Source organism: Myxocyprinus asiaticus, chromosome 34, assembly GCF_019703515.2.
Source record: "Myxocyprinus asiaticus isolate MX2 ecotype Aquarium Trade chromosome 34, UBuf_Myxa_2, whole genome shotgun sequence".
NCBI lineage: Eukaryota > Metazoa > Chordata > Actinopteri > Cypriniformes > Catostomidae > Myxocyprinus > Myxocyprinus asiaticus.
This window is the reverse complement of record NC_059377.1, coordinates 25,357,679-25,384,480: the sequence shown is the minus strand read 5'-3', so window position 1 is coordinate 25,384,480 and position 26,802 is coordinate 25,357,679. Positions and strand designations below refer to the sequence as shown.

Genomic DNA, 26,802 nt, shown 5'->3' with positions numbered 1-26,802 from the left:
CAAGCTTTGGTTCTAATGGTAAGGAAAGGAAGAACTAGGATAGGCTAAATTAAACCAGCTCAATCAGCCTATCAGTGACGCTCTAGTAAAATCCAATGAGTATTTTTCATAAGACATGACAGGATAATTTCCACCCTTCAACAATAGCAGCAGTTTTGGTGACAGACAGGGATATGGAAGGGATTAAAGGGACGTTGGTGGGCAGGCCAGGCAGAGAAACCACAAGGAGAAAGATCACTGGGGCAGAGGGTAAAGGGCTAGTGCTAGCCAGTGCCTGTGCCCGGCAGACTGGATGAGTGTTGCTCAATTAAAACCTGGCATTGGGTCTGCCGATCTGTGTTGTTAACCTGAAAAAAAGAGTGAAAAAAGTAGTCAGTATGACAAGTTACCTTTTCACCAAATCCTTGCCATTAGAGCACAATACTCCCTGCTACAAAATCCATCTTATGGTGGCAGCTGTGTTCTGGACCATGGTAGCTGGTTTCTAGCTGGTCCAAATTGGTCCAATCTGGTCATTAGGTCAACAAACCAGCTGCCAGCTAGTCATACCAGTTCAGGTTGCTCAAGCTGGTTTTTGAAACATGGTAGCAAATCAGTCAGCTAATGGCCAGCTTGAACCAGATTATGACAGCTAAAGACCAGCTTGGTCCAGCTAAAGACCAGCTTTGACCAGCTAATGATCATCATGGAACCAGTTAGCATGTTCCAAAACACAACAAATCAGCTTAAACTGGATTTATTTCAGCAGGTTGGTTGCTATGGGGGTTTTCACAGTAGTGCCAGATTTTAGTCACTGAGATGCTAAAACTAAATCTTGTTACTGATGATAAACACTGCTGGCCAACAACAAAAACTCTTCACGGAAAGATAAATGTGTTATTTTTTCAAATGACTAAAACAACATTACCAGGAAACTGGTAAGAAGCTGCAGAGGCAGGGTGTAAAAACAGACACAGGTGGCCTAACAATTAACACGCTAAAGACTTATAAAGACTTCTTATCCTCAGTCATAATTTCAAAGATAAGTCAGACTAATGGTGTTACCTGTGGCACTAATTCAATGCCTTGAGCAGGGTGTGTTAGTCCCTCTTTAGGGATGCCATTGCTCTGAGCATGGTGCCCTCCGTCTTCACCCTGTGGCACAGACCAGCTGTCCTTAGTCCCCTTTCTGCAAAGGAAGCTGTGATAAAATTCTAACACTTAAAACCGGATAATATGTGTGCATAGTATATTAGTAAGTGAATTAATGCAAAAAAGCTTTGAAAACTGAACAGATTTGTCCAGGAAGTCAGCATACGTCATCTCATCAAAAGTGAATGATCCGTTACCTGCGCTGGTATCCGAACATGAGGAAGAGCACGCAGAAAATGATGCAAGCCATGCCAATGTGGATGCCAAACACAATGCTGTTCAATGAGCTCTCAATGCCCTTGCAGTTACACTGAGTCTCCTCTCCTGAACCAACACACATGATAGATTTATCAGAATTCAATATAAAGTGCATTTATGAATTATAAACAAACCAGGGGATCTATTTTCGTGACCGTGCTAAGCGCAGCGCTACGCACAATGACCATGCGCTACATGCGTCTATTTTTACAATTGTATTTATGAGAGGGTAAAATGTTTGGACTTCGTAAGATTTGTATAACCACTTTGTTATGTTGATAATATTTTCTTACAGTTTAAAGTGTCATTTGAATTTAGAAATATTTTTGGGTTTATTTGTTTTTTTTATTTGTTTTATTTTGTGTGTTTCAATAAATTAATTTAATTTTTCAAAATCAAAATTGACTGGTAGAGGTGAATTGCAAGCAAAAATCCACAGCCTTACCTAAAAGAGATTAAATCACTGTTAATACTAGCCATCATTTGTGTGTCACTTGATCAAAAGAACTAAGTCCATATTTCTGTTCTTCTAATTCATTGCATACAGACCATTTACACAACCAACTTCTTATGAATGTGCTGTTTTTGTTTATATCGCTGGTGCTATATAACAAGACAGAGACTGTGCAGAACCTCCTAATTAACTTGCACTTAAACCCAGCCCATTAGCACTTTGTGTGTGCAATTTCGCCAAACCAACTAGCCAAGACTTAGGCTTGCACGGCTATTCCAAATTTTCAAGGCCATGCCCACCGACTTTGCGCATATGACTTAAAGCTAGCACTCTTAAAATAGGGCCCTAGGGCTGTCGATTTAACATGTTAACTAATTTAATAAAAAAAAAACCTCTGACAAGAGTACACAGACAAACAGTTAAAAAGTATCGCAGACAGAATACAAGAACGCTTCCTGTGTGAACGACCCAGGACAAATGGACATTGATTGCAAAATGGATTTCTGTGGACTTCAGGCAAGTGATAGGCTTATGTTCATGATACATACATAAAAAATAAAATAAAAAACTCTCCCAGAGTAATGTAAAGTCTTAAATGATCCTCAGGAAATACTTATGTGGTATGCAATTCATTTGATTAATTACTCAACATATCATGTAATTAATTTGATTTCAATTTCAATCGATTGATAGCCCTAAAACATACTTATTACTACTTATAAATATTGCCAACACATACTAACAGATTAAACAGCAAATCCAAATTTTTTATCCTAATTTACCTGCGCTGGTTTTAGCACTCGTTCCATCTTCAGCCAATGACACTAGTTTCTTAGAACAGTCACTCTCTCCATTGCCATTGAAGGCCACCAGTTTTACTTCATACACAGCTCCAGGGTCTTAGGAATAAACAGACACAGTCAGTTTTATAAGCTGCACATCAATCAGTTAATCCTGCATTCACCTCAAACAAATATATACACACACACATGTTGGTGCGGCTATCCTTATGAGGACTCTCCATAGACATAATGATTTTTATGCTGTACGAACTATAGATTCTATCCCCTAACCCTAAATCTAACCCTCACAAAAACGTTCTGCATTTTTTAATTTTCAATAAAACATCATTTAGTATGTTTTTTAAGCGATTTGAATTATAAGGACACTAGAAATATCCTCATAAACCACATTTATACTATAATACCCTTGTAATTACCAGTTTGTAACCTAAAAAACTACCCCCCCCCCACACACACACACACACACACACCCCATAGACATAATGGTCCAAGGCTGGAACCTCAAGGCTTTGGCTTTTTGCACTTTCTTTTACTTTCATAGTTTCTATATACAGTAGCTGATGTAAGATCTCAGTTTTCATCAATATCTCTGTTATATCACACTCCTTTTCAAGTTGTAATTTCCTGTCAGGGCACTTTTCTGAAAAGGCTATGACACATTTTCACATAACAGTACTAGGAAATGGTCTTAAAGGAGCTTTCTCTGTTTGCTCTCTAGTGCTCGTGATACACTTCAGGTTGTGTATACACAGCTTTTCAGTTGGGCTATGCGAAGGAACATTTCAGTTATCATTGTCCAAACACAGTGGCTACCTCAGAGTTGCTGTAAAAGGTCATGCAGATGGAATCAAACTGAACTGAGAGAGCATTCTGTATGTTTCATTTAAAACTTAGAAAGAAGCAGGCCCAGATGCAATCTGCAGACTTTTTCTGCATCAAAATCTGTGCGATTCTATCAAATAGATTTAAATATGGTAAAATGTATTAAACAGAGATGAGAGTACTACATTATTATTGGTAGCTGAAAGAATAATCAAATTAGCCAAAATATCATATAAATAAATAAATATACAAGTGGCGAGGAATGTGTACATATTTGTCCGTGATAGGTGTTCCAATGCTGCGTGAATCTGTGAAGCTTTTGCATAGTTCTGTGGGCGCAACTTCTGTTTGGGCCTGGAAATAAGTCTATAGACTAAGACTGATAAGACTGGTAAATCTGTTGTTTAAAGCAACCTTTAAAGTATTTTGCTGGAAAAGTGCGCTTGAGCTAGCTTTCTTTTTCCGCTATTTTGTTATGTAATTCAATGACAGTCATACATTTTTAAGTGTGGCTCTTTTCAGAGGCCACTGTATGAAAAAACTATAGTTTCCACACACAGAAGCACATTCTTCCTCACCAAGATGAGAGATGGTGTGAGCATTGACATGACATGGCAACTGAATCAGCCCCTGGATGTCTCCGTGGGGGACCCTGCGGTAGGACAATCGGAAACCTTCTGTTTTGCCAGGCTTATTGGGCAACTCCCATAGAACCTGGACTGCTGTGGCATTCATTACTTTGGTAAAGAATGTTGGTGGATTGGGCACTAGATAAGGCACACATAGAGAGAAAGAGGGCTATAATTAGCCTGGAGGGGCATGGATCATTGTCAAAGTTCATTCTGTTCAAGCAAAATCGTAAGGTGGATGGGCAAAAAAACAGGCCACATGATGAATAAAACAAAAGCTCAGACATATTGGAGAAAATAGAGAGAGAATGAGGAGGAAATACTAAAGGACAAGGGAGCAGACAGAGGGAGCTATAAATGCTGACATAGGACAGCTGGGGAAATAAAAAAAGGAGGGGGGGGGGGCACTTAGTTTATCATTGCTTTTCCACCATTTACAAATATGTAGCTACATACCGCCCCCTAGTGTTGTAGCAACGACAGTGCTGGACTGTTCACTGGCACCCAGAGGAGAGTAGGCCTTAAGGTAGATGGAGTAGGTGGTGGCAGGTTCAAGGTTAGTGAGGTCATGCTGGAATGTTGTCTTACTCACCGCCTCCTGCAGCTCTTTACTATCAGGCTCTGGAAACACAAAAAATATGCATTCATTATATCAGGGAGATTCAACAGAGGGTCTGCCAGTTATTGTTTGATCTCAAATGAATTTTTGTGGAAAAAAAGATATTTGATAAATGAAAATACAATATTGAAAAAAGTATTTTGCATGTAATTTTGCATCATAACAGCATACGCAAATGCATATGGTAATATACCAGGGTCAGAAATGAAATAGGGCCCCTGATTATTATTATTACTATTTTTGTAACGTTTGATATATTTCTAATCATAGTTATATCTATATATATAGGACCATATTGTACCTAATAAAGTGCTCTGTGAGTGTATGTATATATATATATATATATATATATATATATATATATATATATATATATATATATACACACACACACACACACACACACACACACACACAAGCACTGGCGCCAAAACTTTGGGATAATGTACAAATTTTGCTCTTATGGAAAGAAATTGGTACTTTTATTCACCAAAGTGGCATTCAATTGATCACAATGTATAGTCAGGACATTAATAACGTGAAAAATTACTATTACAATTTGAAAAAAAATTTCAGAACTTCTTAAACTACTTCAAAGAGTTCTCATCAAAAAATCCTCCATGTGCAGCAATGACAGCTTTGCAGATCCTTGGCATTCTAGCTGTCAGTTTGTCCAGATACTCAGGTGACATTTCACCCCACACTTCCTGTAGCACTTGCCATAGATGTGGCTGTCTTGTCGGGCACTTCTCACACACCTTACAGTCTAGCTGATCCCACAAAAGCTCAATGGGGTTAAGATCCATAACACTCTTTTCCAATTATCTGTTGTCCAATGTCTGTGTTTCTTTGCTCACTCTAACCTTTTCTTTTTGTATTTCTCTTTCAAAAGTGGCTTTTTCTGAAAAAAAATGAAACTGGTGTTGAGCGGGTAGAATTCAATGAAGCTGTCAGCTGAGGACATGTGAGGTGTCTATTTCTCAAACTAGAGTCTCTGATGTACTTATCCTCTTGTTTAGTTGTACATCAGGCCTTCCACATCTCTTTCTGTCCTTGTTAGAGCCAGTTGTCCTTTGTCTTTGAAGACTGTAGTGTACACCTTTGTATGATATCTTCAGTTTTTTGGCAATTTCAAGCATTGTATAGCCTTCATTCCTCAAACAATGATTGTCTGACGAGTTTCTAGAGAAAGCTGTTTCTTTTTTGCCATTTTTTACCTAATATTGACCTGAAGACATGCCAGTCTATTGCATACTGCGGCAACTCAGAAAAAAAAACAAAAAAAAACACAAAGTTAAGCTTCATTTAATGACCCAAATATTTGTCAACTGTGTTTGATATAATGCCATGTGATTTTCTAGTACCAAATTAGCAATTTATCATGATTACTCATAGATAAGGTGTTGGAGTGATGGCTGCTGGAAATGGGGCCTGTCTAGATTTGATCACAAATGACTTTTTTCAAATAGTGATGGTGCTGTTTTTTACATCAGTAATGTTCTGACTATACTTTGTGATCAGTTGAATGCCACTTTGGTGAATTAAAGTACCAATTTCCTTCCGAAACAGCAAAATCTGTACATTATTCCAAACTTTTGTCTGCCAGTGTGTGTGTGTCTATATATACACACACACACACACATACATATATATATATATATATATATATATATATATATATATATATATATATATATATATATACATACATACATACATTAATACATTACATTATTAATGTATTAATATACATTAATAATGAGGTTTTTACCTATAAATTTAAATCATATATATATATATGATTTAAATTTATAGATAAAAACCTCATTATTAATGTTGAGAATTTATTTTAACGGATTTGTGAAACTCAAGTATTTTGCATACAAGGATGTCACAATGTGGTTTTATATTATTATATAAAAAAATATGCCCTCATTTAGCTAAATATTGCCCCTTAATAAAAAAAAGAAACTTGCACATAATCACTGTACTATATGCATGTTATTATAGGCCAGGCTTAAAATACAACCCTCAATTATAAATAATATGGGGTCCTTGACTTAGTATCCCTCCAACAATATTAGTAGGGAATGAAATCATTTCCACACATTTTATTTTGAAATAGAAGAACATCAGAACTCCATTAATCCAGAGATACTCACCACCATGCTTGCGGATATGCAGCACATATCCAATGATCCCGTCTGTGATTTCAGCGGGCGGCTGGGTCCAGGAGAGCTGCAGGGTGGTTTTAGATAGAGCCGTAGCTTTCAGACCCTGAGGGGAATCAGGCAGCTCTTTCGCCAGAGACACAGCAAGACGAGCGCTGGCCTGGTTAGTGCCGGCAGAGTTTTCAGCTATGCACTGGTATATGGCCTCATCCGCTGATGTGATACGAGTCACTGCCAGGGTGCTAAGAAAATGAAATATGAAAAATAAGAAACATCAAAAGGTCAATACATCACAAAACCATTTTTAAATCTTTACTTTGAATTTAGTATTAGATGTTTCTTTGAGGTACAGTCTATAACCCTGTTATCATTTGCTAATATTTCACACTGTTCAACCTGTATGGCAGAATATGTCAAGCAAGTGAACATTGACATCTTGTGGAAGTAGTCGGTATTGCCCCAGACCAGATAAAGGGATAGTTCACCCAAAAAATGAAAATTCTCTCATCAATTACTCGCTTTCATGCCATCCCAGATGTGTATGACTTTCTTTCTTCTGCTCAACACAAATGAAGATTTTTAGAAGAATATTTCAGCTCTGTACGTCCATACAATGCAAGTGAATGGTGACCAAAACTTTCATGCTCCAAAAATCATATAAAGGCAGAATAAAAGTAACACATCCAACTCCAGTGGTTAAATCCATGTCTATAGCAGCAATATGATAGTTGTGTGTGAGAAACAGATCAGTATTTAAGTCCTTTTTTACTATAAATCTCCACTTTTACTTTCACATTCTTTTATATTCTGAAAGTGAAAGTGGATATTTAAGGTAAAAAAGGTTTGAAATATAGATCTGTTTCTCACCTAAAGTGATCACATCACTTCAGAAGGCATTAAACCACTAGAGTAATAGGGATTTTATGCTGCCTTTAAGTGATTTTTGGAGCTTGAAAGGTCTGGTCACAATTCACTTGCATTGAAAGGACCTACAGAGCTGAAATATTATTCTAAAAAAAAAAGTGTTCTCTAGAAGAAAGAAAGTGATACACATCTGGGATGGCATGAGATTGAGTATATGATAAAATAAAATGTTCATTTTTGGTTGAACTATTCCTTTAACAGAAAATAAGGCAGGTAAACATGATTTAAGACTTCAAAAAAAGTAAAACAGTGCAGCGGAAATCTTGTACACGTATTTGAATAAAATACAATGCATACATTTTCCGTTATTACAATATAACATGTATTGCTGTAAGATTGGTTGTTGCAGCTCAGTTTATTACCACAGTAAGTTTGTGTGTTCCTGTTGACATATGTGTGACATGACAACATGTGTGTACCTGTTATTGTTAGTGAGTTTCACGTTATCTCCGGGTTTAAGTATCTTTCCATTCTTCAGCCAAATGATATGAGGCTCAGGAACTCCCTGAGCAACACATGTGAACACAGCACTTCCCCCTGCTGGCTTAGAGATAGACTGCGGCCACTGAATGAACTCTGGAGGAGCTAGAGAAAGAGAAGGAATAAAACAGCGAAGCATAAAGTAGAAGAAGACAATACATAAAGAGCATATTATTTCAAAAATGTAAAACTGCATATAAAAAGTAAGATAAAGTTTATTGTTGGTTATTAATATTAAAGAATCCACTGAAAAGCTAATTACTTGTGTAGTACTGCCAAATTTGCAATAGAGGGCAGCACTGAGAGATGATTTCAATATGTACAAACAATTGCAGGGAGATTGAAACGAATCAGCATGAAAACACACATCATGGCAGCTTGATTGAGGAATTTAATTCAGAGCTCCACTTTTATAACCAATTAAACACTATGTGCTTAACAGTTAATATGTCTGGATATTGACTGTGGAAATTGTAAGCAAACCCGAAATGATACAGATAGTATTTTCCTAAAATGGAGTTCCAGAAAAGCACAAGAGATTCACTGATTTAACAGCAAGGCACAACATCATCATACCATATATTAATGAAGATTCTGCCAGTTTGTGGTCTATTCTAAAATACAAAATCCACATATAGGATCTTGAACTTAAACTCAACTACACTTTTTATAAATGACATCTGTAGCCCTTCCCATGGTTTAGCCGCCCCAGATGCAGGTTCACCGTACCGCTTCAACGTCCGCACAATGGCCATGCATATATGTAGAGCACTCCAGACCCCAGGACTATGCATCTCATTGATCTATTGACACCCACCTCAACCAAACAGAGCCCCTTCTCTGTTGGAAGAGGCTCCGATGTGGTCTGCGGAGGTGTGGAAGGTCATAGGTCAAAATGAGCCCTATTTTAATAGAGAGCTGTTAATCAGTGCAGGCACGGATCTTTAAAACAGCACTGCTTCCTCCTCAAATGAGGCCAAAAAAAAAAACGTTTAAACCGATGGACAAAAATATAGATTTGGCAGATCAATATGAGCCGTGGAAGAACCAATTGTGTTTCACAGCTGATTGTTGTGCTTTTCATTATTGTGTCTTGACAATGTCAATAAAGAGATGAGAACTCATTATTTATAACTTCAGATTCAGGCACATTTCAGAATAGCATACTGCCATACAGTTATCTATATTTATATGCTGCAGAAATAGTAAAAAGCAGTATGGTAGTATGCTATTCTGAAACCCATTTATTGGTTTCCTGTACAAAATATTTTGTCAGATAACCTTAAAAATGTTTTTTATTTATTATTATTTAATTTGACTGAATCAACCTAACTTAACTGAGTTACTTATACACTTTTTCAGTTTGTCACCACATATGTTAGATATTGTTGAGCTGAATGCAGTTTTAAAACAGGTTCCATAGAGAAGGAAACCAAAAGACTTATGATGTGAGATTAAAATAACAACAAAACATCAGGTACCACTATAAAAACACAAAATTCATGATGTAGATGCTCATGGGCCTGGGATTAAACATGCAGTCTTCAGGAACCCTTTTAACACTGTTCAACTCAGGCATTAAGGTCAGAGTTAAAAGGTTAGGGGGTGTGTGTATAATGAAACTATAGCAAGGCACAATAGGACAGAGGTCGCTTCAAAACGCCAGATGTAACCCTGAATAAACGGCGGTCGCACAGTGTGTGTGCCTGTGTATCAGCCGCATTATTGTCACTCTCTCCTCTCCCGAGAAGCACTTCACACATGAACCTGAGTAGAACAGTTTGTGTATAAAAGATGAATGGACATCCTTGAATAGAAATGTTTTAAACTGAGGAGAGGAACTAAATAAAGCCTAGTTTTGCCATTACTTAGCATTAGTCTCCAAAGTGTATATATATATATATATATATATATATACTCACGTTATAACATGATATTATGGAGATATTTCTAATCTAACCCTTAAAAATTAGCTTTGTTAGTGTAATCTAATGTATTTAGGTTGATTCATTTATGTTAAATAATAATTTAGATGTTCATTTAGATGTTATCACATGAAGCTCATTTTTAGGTTAACATTTTTTCAGTGTAGTGATGTCTTAATGATAATCTAAGTCAATTAATTATAGTTTCAACATCAACCATGTAGCACAATGTGCTTATTTTACTACCTTGTTAAAGGGTATATAAATATATCTACATATCTACAACTAATTCAGTTGGATTTCACTACATATAGTTTCCTCTGTATTCAGACAGGATGGAAAGACAATCTCAGAGTAAAATCAAGTAAAAAGCAGCAGAGGGTTTTTACCCTAACCAGCTGTGTCTTTACAACCAGGATCTAACTGTCAGCTTCAGCATCCACATATCATCCAATCCATCACATGTATTGATCAGTTATTCTTTTAGCTGGGTCTTAGATCTGACCTTGGATTTGATCAGGTGGCTATTCCTCATTCATTTAATTCCGTTGTATGACTTAAGTAATTAATTAATATTATTGATTAAATAGCCTGGATTCTGGTGTGTAATACTTTCAATATTTACCATTTCATTCATTTGGAAGGGGATAAAAATGAGAGTAATTTACACACTGTAAAATAGTTGTCTTATGACAAGTTGTAATATAAGAGACGGCAAAATCATAAGAAATCGTGTTAGCTTGAACAAAAACGTATAACTTTTACTCCCATAGAGAAAAAAGATTAAAAGGTTATTACGATTGTTCCTAAGTTTAACCCTTCACTCAAACCTAAACCTAACCATAAAGTGTAATCCCTTACCCAAACTCTAAACCTAACCATGATTTAAATAGGAAAAATAACCTTTGCGTTCCACGGAAGAAAGAAAAATTAGGGTTTGGAACGAGGCGAGGAAAAAGTATTACAGCTTACTGACATACAGCAGTCATTTGTATTGCATAAACAAATATGGAAAGAGTAAACAAATTTGTTCACAGACATTTAAAAAAAAAAACATTTCAAGTTAAAATTTGATGCCTGTATTGTATCATTTCGAAATTGTTTGTCAATTTGTTGGTGTCTATGGAAATAGGTGGGCAAAGTCGTACCTTTTTGTATGAACTTAGTTGTTTCGTATCTTGCTATTTCACCATCTCGTACAAATTATTACGAGTTGTCATGAGACTATGCTGCTTAACTTAAAGTGTGCTTCATGTGGTAACATCTAAATTAACTGGTTCGAAGTCCAAATAATATTTAATATGACTGAATCAACCTGAGTTCATTAGATTACACCAACAAATGTTATTTTTAGGGATTACATAACGCAGAAACAACTCTTTATTGGAGTTGCTATTGCAATTTGCTATTTTTTTTTTATAGAAAGCAACGACTAAATGTCTATTTCAAGCCACATATAATGACTTATATTCAAGATAAATTGATATTTCTGCACCCTACTGTGCTATGTAAGCCATACCCTTTAAAGGGGACCGATTATGCAAAATTCACTTTTACATGGTGTTTGAACATAAATGTGAGTCGGCAGTGTGTGTACACAACCACCCTACAATGTTAAAAGTCCACCCACTCCTCTTTCTTATATTTCTATTAATCAAAAACAGTGTCTCAAAATGACTGGTTTTCGTATCCGCTCTAAAGTGATGTCACTTTAGAGCAGGCCACGCCCACGACTGGTGACGGACTCCACCCTATTATCATAGATCCTCCCCTAAGTGATCGACACACAGTCCGCCATTTTTTTCTGCGCTGGAGCAGCTACAGTGAGAAGAATAATGTCTCAACTTCGTAAGCGTCATAAGTGTTCTGTTGTTGGCTGTAAAAGTGAACATAAGAGTCTTCATGTACTCCCGGCATCAGAGCCACTGAAGAGGCAGTGGACAAGTTTTGTTTTTGAAGAAAATGTGCCCCAAAACATACCAAAATTCGTGTATGTTTGTGCAAATCAATTTACACTGGACTGCTTTGTGAATGAGGGTCAATATAAAGCAGGATTTTCAAAAGATTTGACTCTCAAGCATGGATCAGTACCAACTGTTCGTGTTCCAGCTTTATATCCTGAAGATGTAAGTATCGCACTTTATATTTTGTGAATGTTTGCAAATCGCCTTTCCGAATGTGCTTGTTAGCTGATTCCACGGCTAATGCAGCTAAAGTCACCATTGTCTCTGATTGTATTCACAGACACCAGAGCTATGTCGTTATACTGTAGCTTGTTTGCACATGACGTCACATCACTGCGTTGCTGTGGCATGAAATGCAGATGGAGGGCAGGAAGTGATTTTCTACATAAAACTCAAAATGCCTATGTTTTGCGTCGTTTACGGTTGCTCATACATATATGGCTGAACTCCGGTATTTACGGTGTCATTCATATTGGTTCTGATTTGTTGTTGCTATAGAATCCGAAGCACCAGCTGGGGAGCAGCAGCTCATTTGCATTTAAAGAGACACACACGAAAACAGCGTGTTTTTGATTCCACCCAAAAAGAGGTATTTACAACATGGTATATTAAATGATCCGTGGGGTATTTTGAGCTGAAACTTCACAGACACATTCTGGGGACACCTGAGACTTATATTACATCTTGTAAAAAGGGGCACAATAGGTCTCCTTTAAGAACGGTAAAAGATACTTTCCCACTTTAACATAAGGCAAACCCTTCAGCTGCACCAGCATCTACGGGATCTGCATTTTAAAGCCTTCTTAATGATTCCCCTATCCTTTAATTTTTCATTTGAAAATAAAGGCTGTGAATATGAAAGTGGTTCCCTCAACACAAAGCAGTTATCCCTTCATAGTCCCACCACCCCTTGAACTACGTCACCAGCTGTGACAGGAACAACTGTCCTTATAATGGTATGGAAACAGTGGGGGAGGGGTTATGAAGGACTGTCACCCTTCCTCATTTGAAGACCATCCATTCTGCCTGCCCTTGCTTCTTCATCACCTGTCAGTGGAGACTCCGCCCCCTCCACTCCCTCTCTTGGCCATTCGCCAAAGAGCTTCCTAGGCCAGTGTCAAAGGTGAGAAATGAGAGGTCAGAGGTGAGAGGGGATACCTCACCCCTCCAAAATCATACACACAAGCTAGGGAAAAAATCTGTCTTTCTGCTGCTCTTTGCCTGTCTATCTTGCTTTTGTTCTCTATTGTCCACTTCATGGCTGAGCATCTGTCCACACCGAACCTTCTAACCAAAGCCATGGCTCTAAGACTGTGTGAAAGTGCAGACCTTACATTCACAAAGATCAGTCCAGCCTGGAAGGCTGTAACCTTGTGTAACAGACCAGACCTCTCAGCTTTGAACTTGACTAGAATTTGCCTTTTTTTACCTTTGTGACTGGCAGACCGCAGAAATGTGATTCATTAAAACAGACGTTTACAAGGTGTTCATTAATCAAGATTAAAATATCCAAATTCCAGCTTCTTCTATGGAATTTACTTTCATAATCGTCAATCAAAACCATTTAAAAAGTCATTTAAAATGTCTAAAACAGCAATGAAACATACCTGTTTTCGAGGCATAACTTGATTTAACTAATGATGCTTGCCTAATAATCTAGACAGGCTTTTTTGGGAAGGTTTTTGGCCAGCTAGTTTCTGTTTTGAAGAAATAACCCAGCCTAATCTCTTTTCTCCTATTTTACACAAAAAGTGGATCAATAAATGAATCAATACATTCAAGATTACCTCCCCTAAATGGCTTCACTGCCAATCCTGTTGAAAAAGACTGATGGGGTGAATATTGATTGATCAGGCTGAAGCAGGGCATTTGGGACACAGATAGAGAAACCACACCTGGGTGCAAAGCTGATAACAATTAACAAATGAATGGCTGTGTAAAGCAAAAAGACATGAGGATCATCTACATTGTCCCAAGAGGATATTAACGTATATAGCTATTCAGTTTGATTAAATTTTATGGCTACGTTTTGTCTTAATCATCACATTTACTGGGTAAGCTTACATCTTGATGATGATGAAAGAAGACATTATTGGGTTTATGTTAGTGCTCATGTTGTTCTCTCTTAAAGAACCCAAATAAGCCACTACTTTGAAGATAGCCAATGAAAGGATCATATATATACCTCAGGGATATATGATCAGGTTGAATGTATGGACAGTAACAGGGTGATGGATGAACTGTCATTGGGTTGTTGAAAGGGGGATATCTCCTAACAACTGAATCCATTACCCGCTATTCCTCTACACCCTCAGCCCCAGCTGGACAGCACCAGCAGGGCTTGATTACCATAATGGCAGTCAGGGTGTCACACCATCAGAACCAGTACAGAGTGAGAAAAAGCCAGATTCTCTGTATTGAAGGGCCAAAGGTGAGAGAAGGGAGGGCCTGAATATTGACTTCTCTTTCTGGGCTGAACAGTTAGCTTTCTGGTGTCATATTCAAATCCAGTTCAGGTTGATGCCTGGTTATCGTCATTATTGAAGCTTAGAAGCATACATCCACAAAAATACACATGCACCTACAAACAAACATATACACGCAAGTAAAAATCTTGTTTCCGCAAGATCGCTTTTCTCTGCTGCGCTTAGTGAGGTGTGTAAACAATAAAATCACTTTAATAGTGGGGCTTGTGGACTTATGTCACAACAATTCAACATTAATTAAACAGTGTAGGATCAGCTATTATTTTTCATATGCACTGTAAAAAAAAAAAAAAAAAAAATGTGAGGTCACCTAAACTTCATGTGTAAACATATAAATCAACTAGTTAAATTAACAAGTACATTAACTAGTAAATTAAAAAAATGTTTCTTAATCAGACTAAATTTACCTGAAGAATTAGGCTACCCCAACGAAAGTCATTTTTTAGATAAAGTAGAAATAGATCTCTAGAGATAACAATTGCAGGTTACCACTTATTCAGAGTGGGATTGGACCATTTAAGAAAATCCTGAAACCTAAATATCTGTTTTTCTGATTCAACATATCAAGACAAACTGGGAGCAACTATATGCCAAGATGAGAAGCCATGAGAAGATATAAGGGTAGTTTTGAGACCTGAGTTGGAGATCAGTAAAAAACAAGTAATTAAACATAATGGCAACACTTTACAGTAAGGTTCCATTTGATAACATTAGTTAACTACATTAGTTAACAAGAACTAACAATGAACAATAATTTTACAGCATTTTTTAATCTTGGTTTATGTTAATTTCAACATATACTAATACATATTTAAAATGTAATGTTGTATACATTAACATTAGTTAATGCATTATAAACTAACATGAACTAAAAAAATTTTTTTATATAAATTAACATTAACCAAGAATATTAAATGCTAAAAATAGTAAAATATACTGTTCATTGTTAGTTCATGATACATAATGCATTAACTAATGTTAAGAAATGGAACCTCATTGTAAATTGTTACCAATGAGTGTACAGTATCTATGGATTTCAAGAGAAATCAAGGAAGCTTACCTTGCACTACCAGCCTGCCCAATGCGGTACGCCTCATCCTGGTTCCAGGACGGTTGGCAGCACATACATACACTCCAGAATGCTGAAGGGAGACATCTGAGATCATCAGGTTTCCCGTGCCAAGCACCTGAATGCCCTCCACTCCAATAGATCTGCCATCTGATACAAATGGATACGAAATTTAATTTGAGATGTCCAGAACTATTCTAAGTGTTGCTTCAGCATCTTTTTGTAGTTGTATTTAAAGATGTTATGCTATAAACTCTTAGAGTGGCCTAGACTGGCTTAGAGTGATCGTACTCGGACAGTTTAAAGGGATAGTTTACCCCAAAATGAAAATGAGAATGTTAACCTCAGTCACCCTTGACTTTCTGCAAAATTCTGCTAAATACCCCCTTTTATGTTCCACAGAAGAATCATATGGGTTTGGAACAACATGAGAGTAAATGATGATGACAAATTTTTGGGGTGAATTATCTCTTTAACTGTCAGTATGAGGATTCTTACCAAGTCTACTCCAAGATACAATTGGCCGAGGATTTCCAGTGGCAATACACTCCAGTATTGCGGTCTGATGAACGGTGATGGTGAGGTTCTGCGGGCCAGACAGGATGACTGGTTCCTTGTAGGTGCGAGGGGCACCTCCTGAGAGGAGAAAGGCAAAAAAAGAGATGAGAAGCTTGGAGCTAAATTACATTTGACATCATGACATTTCAGATAATCAATGTGCTGGTTGTGTCCTTCATCAAACCATGACGTCAATACAAACATAATTTAGTACGTTGCAGACCCTATGTTATGAATGTACTAGGTATATAAGGTGCAAGGTTTTGTTGATGCAGTCTGGTATTTAGTTTGTTTACTGCATGTAAGGTGACATAAGGGGCACTGACCAGTTATGTTGAGATATGCTTCATGGCTATAGCGGATGTTGGCTATGTTGGTGGCCACACAGCGATAAACCCCAGCATCTGCTTTCTTAACTCCTGTAATCTGCAGAATACCCATTGGGAGGAGTGTGTACCTGGGGAGAAAGAGTTAAATGATTGTATGATTCTAGAGGGAGGGTTTGTGAGGAATTATAAGCAAGCAGATTAATGGAGACAGAGAAAACACAAACTAACGGCAAGGACCGTGTTACCTTTCGTCAGCAGTTCCAAGCACAACATGGTCCTTCTCCCAAGTGATGTTGGCCTCAGGAATACCATTGACCTGGCATTGGAAACGTGCAACACTTCCCTCATCTACTGCCATTGACTCTGGGTGAGTGTGGAATTTAGGGAGTGCTATGGGGCAAAGAGACAGGAAGTGAGGTATTGGGTACATGTAAATAAATATATATAAATAAACTGAAGAAGGGGTCCAACCACGATTAAAACATTGTTAAAATCTGAGAAGATGATTCACCATTGATGATCAGTTTAATTTCATGTGGTATAACAATCATTCTTACTGGTAAAGTGGGTCCTTAAGGTTTTGTATTTAATATTTAATATTTGGTAACACTTTACAATAAGGTTGCATTCATTAAAATGAGCTAACTACATTTGTTAACATCAACAAACAATGAAAAACTTTTACATACATTATTAATATTGGTTTATATTAAATTTAACATATAGGCTACTAATACTTTTTTAACTTTAAAAGCTGCATATGTTAAAATTAGTTAAAGGGATAGTTCACCTAAAAATGAAAATGTTCTCATCATTTACTCACCATCATGTCATCCCAGATGTGTATGACTTTCTTTCTTCTGCAGATCACAAACAAAGATTTTTAGAAGAATATTTCAGCTCTGTAGGTCCATACAATGCAAGTGAATGGTGACCAACATTTTGAAGGTCCACAAATCACATAAAGGCAGAGTAAAAGTAATCCATTCGACTCCAGTGGTTAAATCTATATCTTCAGAAGCGATAAGTGTGGGTATCAAACAGATCAATATTTTTATATTATAATAAGTCCTTTTTTTACTATCTATCTCCACTTTCACTTTCACATTCTTCTTCTTTTGTTTTTGGCAATTTGCATGCTTCGTGCATATCGCCACCTATTGGTCAGGAAGGGGAATTTATAGCAAAAAATCCTTCAATATTGATCTGTTTCTCACCCACACCAATCATATCACTTCTGAAGATATGGATTAAACCACTGGAGTTTTATGGATTACCTTCACACTGCCTTTGTGTGCTTTTTGGAGTTTCAAAGTGTTGGTACCCAGTTGCATTGTAAGGACCTACAGAGCTGAAATATTTTCCTACAAAATTTTGTTTGTGATCAGCAGAAGAAAGAAAGTCATACACATCTGGGATGGAATGAGGGAGAATAAATGATGAGAGAATTTTCATTTTTGGGTGAACTATCCCTTATTAAAATATACTACCCCAAATGCATTATGAACTAACATGAACTAACAATAAACAATTGTATTTTTATAAATTCATATTAACCAAGATTAATAAATGTGTCCAAAGAAAAAAAAATGTATGGTTAGTTCATGATACCTAAAGCATTAACCAATGTTAACAAATAGAACCTTATTGTAAAATATTAACAAATATGTTAACACTTTATATGTCATGTTTTTTTCAAGTGTTGATATGATACTGACCAAAGTGTATTTTAAAAGACCATAGCTGTAGGCTAATACACTATTATTTACCAAATACACTATCCCTCACTAATTCCCTCAACCTTGTAAAACTTTGATATGAGTGATATTGGCAACTCAAATGTTGATTTCCATTGGGGATGTTGGAAGAGGTGGTAAGAGCATTGCGGTCTAAACAGCCTGGTCATTCATATAATCAATAAAGGGATGTTAAAAGTAGGGGGCTCCAAATGAGAGTGCATTGCCATGGTAACTCGTAACCTTCTGGGGAAGCATGTAACAACAACCATAATTCTACTGGATTATCACCCACACTACTGCTTTTATTGGACCAGAGGGAGAGCAAGAGGAAGATGGGTAGGATAGAGCAAAAGCAGGGACACAGAGTAAGTTGACATACACATTGTTGTTGCATTGTTGCTGTACTTCTTATATAAATGAGTGATCACTAAAAGTGAATAAAGGAAGGTGAGTAAATAATGACAGAATATAAATTTTTGGGCGAACTGTCCCTTTAAGTGTAGTAATGAGTGTGTTTATTTGATTAGTTGGCCATGTTTGAGCTACTTTTTGCTCTGTCACTCACATGCAAGCTGCACACGGGCCTTCCGGCTGACCAACATGCCATAGTGATTCTGTGCTGCGCAGCAGTACTCCCCGGCGTCAGTAGCATCTCCATCCCTTCTCTTTTGGAAACTGTGGATCAGTAGTGTGCCATTGGACAGGATCTTTGCCCAGCTTCCTGTTTTAGGAAGAATTGTCTCTCCGTTCTTATGCCACGTCACTGTGATGGGAGCCTCTCCTTCTACCCTGCAGTCCAACATCAGAGGTCTGTCCCGTACTGCGATCACATCACTGGGTTCTGTAAGAAAAGCCAGCTCAGAGCCACTACACAAACCTAAAAGTCAAAAAGACAGTGGTTAGAACAGTTTTAGAGCATCTGCTTTTCTCCTTATATATGCTTCCCCTAGGAGACATGATCAAGAACCTTGGAATTAGTTTTCAATATTATACCGACGATACCCAACTTTATATTTCTTCGAAACCCAACAAAATTTCACAATTCTCCAAGTTAGCAGAGTGTATCAATGATGTCAAAGATTAGATGGCTAGAAAATTCTGCTTTGAAACGATGTGTTGTGAAAAGAGCTATACAAATAAATATGACTTGACTTGATCAAGTTCTGTAAACACAAAAAGTTAGCATGCTTAAATGTTTCAGCTACTTCTCTTAAAATAGTTTTAATTTTGAAATTACCTGATGTTCCTTTTGGATTTATATGCAGCATTCTGGGTTATTCATTTTAGTTTAATCCAATTTTTGATTCAATTCGATTTTGAGTTTATGATATACGTTGGTCCCAAAAAGTATTTGGACACTTAAGCCACACTTAAAATGTCATTGCATTCTATAACAAAAGCAAGTGTCATTTATTTTTAAGATAGATGGCACAAACACACTTTTCAAGCAAAACATTTTACAATTATAAGTTGTATTTGGACTTTTTTTTTTTTTTTGTGGAACATGCTCCATAGTTAATGTGCTGAACAGTGATGTGTAAAAGTACTTGCAAAAATGTCTAAGAAAAGTAAAGTTAGTTATTGAGTAAAAATGATTTCAAAATGTATTTGCAGATGTCACTTGGTTTGATTTTCTGTTTCTAATACAATTACATTTTTAACTGTGAGTGCAAACTAAGAGTGCAAAAAGGGTCCTAATATTTTTGGGGCCACTATACATATATACTGTGTATGTGTGAGTTTGTTGTCTGAGTTTTCTGTCTACAGCAGATGAGACCGGACATCACTTCTTTTTCAATTCACCAAAAACTTAAATAAAAGGAAGATCGCCATTGAAAGTTACACCTCAACACAGCAGGCCTGAGGGCAAACTTTCCAAACCCAAACAAACTGTATTTGTGTTCCTTTCTGGACTGATGTCATTGTGAGCTTTACTATCTAAGCATATCTGCCGATTTACTCACTATCCCAAAACCAAACCTGACCATCACAATAGAGACAAATGCAATGCAACCAATGAACCATAGTGGTCTCTGACAAAGCCAGTGTAGAAGGGATGGAGAATTACGGTGAGTTATGGGGTCAAGTTAAAGGACCCTCTTTTGAGCAAACCCACCCTGAAGACAATAGCACTGTGACGACATCCTTTTCCAAAAAAAAAAAAAAAAACTCCCGGCAACCACCAGGAGCCTTCTGCACCTCTCTCAGTCTGGACCATCTGCCCCCCACTTATACAAACCCCCACCATTCCGAACCCCCAGCCGGTCACATTTTCCATTCAGTCTGAGTTCAGGGTGACTTTCCCATGCCACTGGCTCACCCCAGTCCTCGCTCATTGTCAACTCTTGCTACATGGCCATTCCACACCTCTTCTGGGCTTTTCATAAGGAGAAGCCCAGACCTTTGGAGACCTTTGGAGATGGTCAATGTCTCTGGCAGCTGTTATGTTAAAGAGCACAATTCTGCTCTTGAACTTGCATTAGATGAGATGTGAAGTACCTTTAACATCAGTTATGTTGATGCAACCTACCCCCATTTCAATATGCACTTCTGTTCCTCTGCTTGAACCCTAATGCTATTGTCTGACCTCTGGGATCTTCATGCCACTTGCACTTGATAATGACAGCCATGACATGATAGTCATACGTTTCTTTTGCTAAGTCAACTTCAAAGCATGGTGCTTTACGTTTAAATACTATAATTTTCTGCACTGTAAAAAGTGTAAACCTGCAATTGTTACCTTAAGGAACTATTTCAACCTGCTCTAACCCTTAACATTAATTTTGTTGATGTAACCTAATGTATTCAGGTTGATTAAGGGATGTTAAATAATATTTAAGTTAAATAAACATGTAACCGCATGAAAAAACATATGGAGAGCTCTTCTCTGCATCCACACCTTATTAACTGAAAAACTGACTAATAGGTAATTCAAGAGCTGTACCAGTTGATGCTGTGTTATGCTAAGCTAATGTTTTTCTCACTCTAATAAGATTGCCTACCCTTAAAAAATATCTAAATGAACTGGCTTGATTCAAGTCAAAAATTGTATTTAAACCTAAAATATATTAGGTTACACCAACAAAACTCATTTTAAGGGTTAGATCAAGTAGAAAGAGCATACTTTATAGGGCCACTGCAGCAAACTTGCACAGCATGATAAAATATACCCAATCATCTCAATTGCAGGACTTATGCCTTAGAGTTAAAACACAATATCAATACCAGAGGCACAGGCCATACATGTATAGCAGTCATCCACTACACATTAGCAATGAAAGGGATATCTGGGATTCTTCTATTGCACACACTGAGCAGATGTAGGTGTGAAGAGTCTGTCTCATACTTTTTCATTTTTATAAGGACTAGCTTACATCCGACCCTTCCCTGGCTTATTCCTCCCCCTGAAGTGTTAATGAAATTCAAAGGTCTCAGGATAGGTTATGTCATACAAGCTGTATTCTGAGATACTGACAATATAACACATGGACTTAGCCAACAGAAACGTAATATTACTGTTTGCTTCTTAAAGCCCATTAAATTACTGTAGTATAGTGGGGATATAAATGGCCAGGATCTAACACAAATAGGTTCTGCAAGCAATTATATATAAGAATATGCTTTATAATGTTGTTTTGAGAGTTTGTTTTTAATTTTTTTATTATTTCTGTCCACCTCACAAACTTTGTGTTCTATGATCTTAACCCATTAGAGAGGTTGTTGGAAGTCTAAGATCTCCAAGGTTGCCTCAATGGTGGTTATGTGCATAGGATTGTTTAATTATAAGGCCTTTGTTGATGGGCAAGATGTATTCACCAGTCAGAAGTTAATCTTTGTATGCTAATAACCAATTCCAACCTGCATGAGACCGCAACAGAAGTGTGATTAAGAGCTCAAGTCTAGGGATAATTCTGATCATTCATGGTGGACAGAAATGTTTTTTTGGGGGATTGTAGCGGGTGTTCAGAGCAGCAGGAGACCGCCACCCATCCCCACCCCTTGGGCTGTGACCTCAGTCCATAAAGGGTCATGAGAGAGTTGGTGAAGGGTGGATGAGCAAGGTGGGGCCTACGGCGGACAGCCTGTGTCAAGTCACACACACAGTCCCAGCCCCGAATTCAGTCCATTGTCCCAAGTCCAAGGTTGGACCTGAAATTCACAAACTATTGTTTGGGCCAGACTTCATTCTAAATGACCTCAGAAATCCATGAATATCAGTACTTTCTATTAGAAGGCATAGTCAAACTGAGTAGGAATGAGAAATTGTATGTTCACAGTAGTAATTTTTCAATGTATTTTTAAAAATACATTTAGATTTAAATATTTATATTTAGGCTTTCTTTCTTGTGTTAGACTGAATAACAACCTCAGTTCCCATTCACTTAATGATGGTAAATGATGGTAAACTATCCCTTTAATACTGAAATGGGAAGTATTAAAATAAATTCCATCCAAACTAAAATGTCCTGTATTGAATCTATGGCTTCCTTATAAGCTTAAGAACAACACTATGTATCACAGGCCTGTATTAAAGGCTTATCTGTATAATAATAATTTTAAAAAAAACTTTAGAACTGAAACTTCAGAGCCATAGGATTTAAGCAAAACATTCTAATTTTAAAGCTCATTATAATTTCTAAATGACTCTCCCCATTGTGCAGAAGATTTTAGCATGACTGAAACTGGGCTGCCACTTTGAAAATGTGATATAAGCCTTTGAAAGAAATTTGGAATGCATATGAACAATCACAAATTCCTCTCGTTCTCTTTTTCTCCCATTATGTGAATGGCAGCAGTGGGAGATCTAACGTAAACAATAGCTGAATGCAAACTTGGGGGAGGAATAGTAAAGAAGCTGGATGGAAAGGGGGGGATCCCATTGCTCCGGGTGGGCTTCTTTTGACTCCGTAATGGAAGTTAAACTCTCCCCAACTACAACTGCCACAAGCTGCCCACACAAATACTCCTTTGTGTTGGTCGTTAGAGGCAAAAGTTGTCTTTTGTTTAAACATTGATTGTCATTAAGTGACATATGCCAAGTTCAAAGTCATTCGAACACACTTGCATTTCCAGTCAAAAGAGGAAATAACCCCCTGCAATTTCCCTCCACCCTCCTCATTAACTCAGCCCAGTCCAGGATGCCAATTACCACTCGCCAATTAGCTCTTTTTATGTTCTACTTTTAATTTACCATCTTCTTTTCAGTATCAATGTCATGTGGTTTTTTTAAGCATGTTTTCATATACAGTATATACTTTGTAAAAAAAAATATACATGTTTCTATCAATTAGATGTCTGTAGTTCAACAGCATCTTCAGGAAAAGTCTTTGCCAAACATGAAACCATTACGTAAAATCAATATTCAATATGCTCCAATTGGAGAGGGAGAACACCCCATCACTATGGCCTCAGGTCTTTAATTATTAGGATAAGGACCAGAAGGGGGACAAGGGTTTTCATTAAGGCAATCTCATTAATGGAGCTACCAAGGGTTAAAATGTCCCTTTGCTTCAACATGTAAGTTTTAAATGCCACAAGTGCAGTTAGTTACTCTTTGGCTTGATGAAACTTGATGACTTTTTTAACAGAACTGACAACACTCAAAATGTTGTCATGTCTTGCATGTGCAGTGTTAAAGCCTCTAATCTAATTAATTTTGTGGATGATTAGCCAGTGTATTGTATTACAGGTTATTACAGCAGCTTCATTATCGTGGGGAAAGTGGGTACTGCTTCAATTAGAACAAGAAATGTTCAGAGTCTAAAAAAGGATATTGAAAACAAGTAAATGGCATCAAGTAAACATGATCACTCACAACTTCTGTGGTGATGTACTGAATAACATCCACTGGAGCTGGAGGTTATAAGCACAGACTTGATGCATAACAATTGTGTTCTCGATACAAGGATACCAGAGGTTAAGGTAGAGGAGTTTGAGTTGTTTAATATGATATTTATCTGATATCTGTATATCTTTCTATCATTCTTATCTATCTATTCATCTCTCTTTCATTCCTATCTATCTGTATGTCTGTCTGTCTGTCTGTCTGTCTATCTATCTATCACAGAGTTTAATACTATTTCTCAAACATTTTCCTAACACATTCTCCTTGTTCTCCTGCATATCAATTAAAGAATGGGAGTGGTTTCCAAATATCAACCATTAAACTGGAAAGGATTTTCAAACAACCTTCATGATTTAGTGCCACCTCCCATAAAGAACTCGAAGCAAGAAAATAAGACTATAAATGAAGCTCATTTTCAAACTATTCAAAGACTGCTTCAGTTTCCAAGTTTCTCAACAGGAAGGAGGTTTGTGTAGATTAGTTTCACAGATCCATACTGTGATTTGACTCAACTTCATAACTGAACCTTCAGCAGGGGAGAGTCCTGGTGTATTACCCTCAGTCTTGCAGTTATAGAGACATTGCCCACCCACTGCAGCCTCAAAGTGCACTGGCCTGACTCACCAATATAATGCTTATGTGGATTAGCTGGATGGGTTTCTTGTCAAAATTAACTGCATCCTAAATGTCTGCGGGAGATGTGAGTGAGTACACTCCAGAGATGAGGAGTTTGTGGACACAGTCATGGGCAGCTGTGGGGGATTACCCCAGGCCAGCATAAACATATTCTGGTGTGCTTACACACAGCCATACACCACTTTAAGACTAATTTAAATTACTCTTGCCTCCCAATAAGGCCAGACCAGTGTTATGGATATGAGGGTGTTAGGGTCAGGTCAAAGGGGGTGGGGAGAGGTGGCCACTTTTGTCTCCATGGCTCTCTTTTTGCTCCTCCCGCTTTGGACTGCTCTGTTGACCAGGAGGGGGACCCCAAAGGTTAATACCGCCCAAGGTCACCACAGCCCCTCTGTCTATAAGGTCATCTGGTTTCCCCTCCTCCTCCCTGGGACTCACCATCTCCTTATGTTAACTTTTGCATCATGTTTATTTATTATTACACAGGAAATTTATGTTGAATAACACACATGGTCTAATCTCACGGCAACAACCTCTGGTTTGAAAATAAACGATTTTGATCCAATGTCCTGTCTAGTAATTTTTAATCTCTTTATATTATTATAAGACCAGAGAAAATGTGTTGTACCTTTTCTTATGACTGCATGAATTATATAATAATAAGGTCTAAGGATTTGATGCAGGACATTTTAATTGTATGATATATGATTGTTCTAAACTGTCAATTTTAATTTCTTTTACTGTATGGTATGCTTTTAGACACCTTCAATGGCTTCAGAGACAATCAAGTTAAAAAGGAATTCATTAAGATGTTCAGATCAGACAGATATACTTTGGTGAAAAGCCATGCTATTATCATAAAGTTTAATTTGATTCTTTTTATTTTTCTTTCTTTTAAGATAAGGACTCAGACAATGAGCCCAGGGTTGAATAATATTAAAACTATAGGCAATTTTGCAATCTAGAAATTTAAGACTGCTTTAAAATAAATACAAAACTGCTACATAGTTGTATTCTATTCAACTTAAAGCCCATTTCATGTGTATTAAAATACATCCCAATTAAAATGCTCACAGTTCATCAGTAATCCCTATTACATGGGGAATACTTTGTGAATATTAATGAACCACTTGCAAAAAATATGAATCAGACATAATTTTTAAACATTCAAAAGCTGGAGGTAGGTGATTATTAACATTCAAGATTACTTTTATAAACTTTTAATGTGCAAAAAGTTTGGATAATCTGGATAAGCAAACTTTACAACAAGAGAGTCTGTTATAACTAATGCTAGGACAAAAATGTAAGATAATATTTGAAGATATTAGAAATGTAATATTTGAATGAGTTTTGCCCTTATGCCTCTCTATTTTAATGGAGAACATAATTTATTCAAGCAAGTGCAGTTAGACAGCATGCAGAATGTTGAACACCAAAACAAATAGAGCATTTCAATATATAATCTATAAACCTTGATTTTTAATATAGGCAGTGGTTCTTATAGATGAAACATGGATTGATTTAATCTAAAATGCAGGACAGCTGAGACATTAATGATTGTTTATAGGCTAGTTTACCCCTTTAGCTTCGGATAATCGTGATTTTGTGGAAGTGGAAGGATTGGGATAAATTTAGCCTCTCAAAAAAAAAAAAAAAAAAATTAAAGAAATATTTTTAAAAAAGCAAACAAAGTGCACACAGCTGGAAACGCAATAATAAATGAATGGTAGGTTATATATATATATATATATATATATATATATATATATATATATATATATATATATATATATATTCTTTTTTTACATTTTTTTTTTTTTTTTTTTTTAATATTTCATCTTACAATATAGTATGATAGCATACTAGTTTACTTACATGAACCAATAAACGTCAGGAAGGTCAGTAGAATCCGTGGCTTCATTTTGTTGCGTAAATCCTTTCAGAAATTGGAAAATAATTT

The 26,802-nt window shown here is 36.9% G+C and overlaps 1 protein-coding gene across 1 annotated transcript; it reads right to left on the bottom strand.

The window, feature by feature from the left end:
• Positions 1-227: 227 nt before the first annotated feature.
• LOC127425349 (immunoglobulin superfamily DCC subclass member 3-like) lies at positions 228-26,802 on the bottom strand. The gene is made up of 14 exons (XM_051671262.1): positions 26,718-26,802; positions 18,927-19,238; positions 16,868-17,012; positions 16,620-16,750; positions 16,234-16,371; positions 15,727-15,885; positions 8,231-8,396; positions 6,879-7,129; positions 4,554-4,718; positions 4,047-4,235; positions 2,626-2,742; positions 1,329-1,455; positions 1,045-1,180; positions 228-347 (listed from the first exon to the last, which is right to left on the bottom strand). The coding sequence occupies exons 1-14, from the start codon at positions 26,761-26,763 to the stop codon at positions 264-266; spliced, it is 2,166 nt and encodes a 721-aa protein (XP_051527222.1). The 5' UTR covers positions 26,764-26,802; the 3' UTR covers positions 228-263.

Bases quoted from the DNA above. Each gene is read 5' to 3' on its own strand.
- LOC127425349 (XM_051671262.1), bottom strand. From the start codon at position 26,763: ATGAAGCCACGGATTCTACTGACCTTCCTGACGTTTATTGGTTCAT. The intron at 8,397-15,726 runs GTAAGCTTCCTT...CTCTTTCTCTAG, and splicing joins GGGCAGGCTGGTAGTGCAAG to CTCCTCCAGAGTTCATTCAG. The intron at 348-1,044 runs GTAACACCATTA...TCTTTTTTTCAG, and splicing joins GCATTGAATTAGTGCCACAG to GTTAACAACACAGATCGGCA.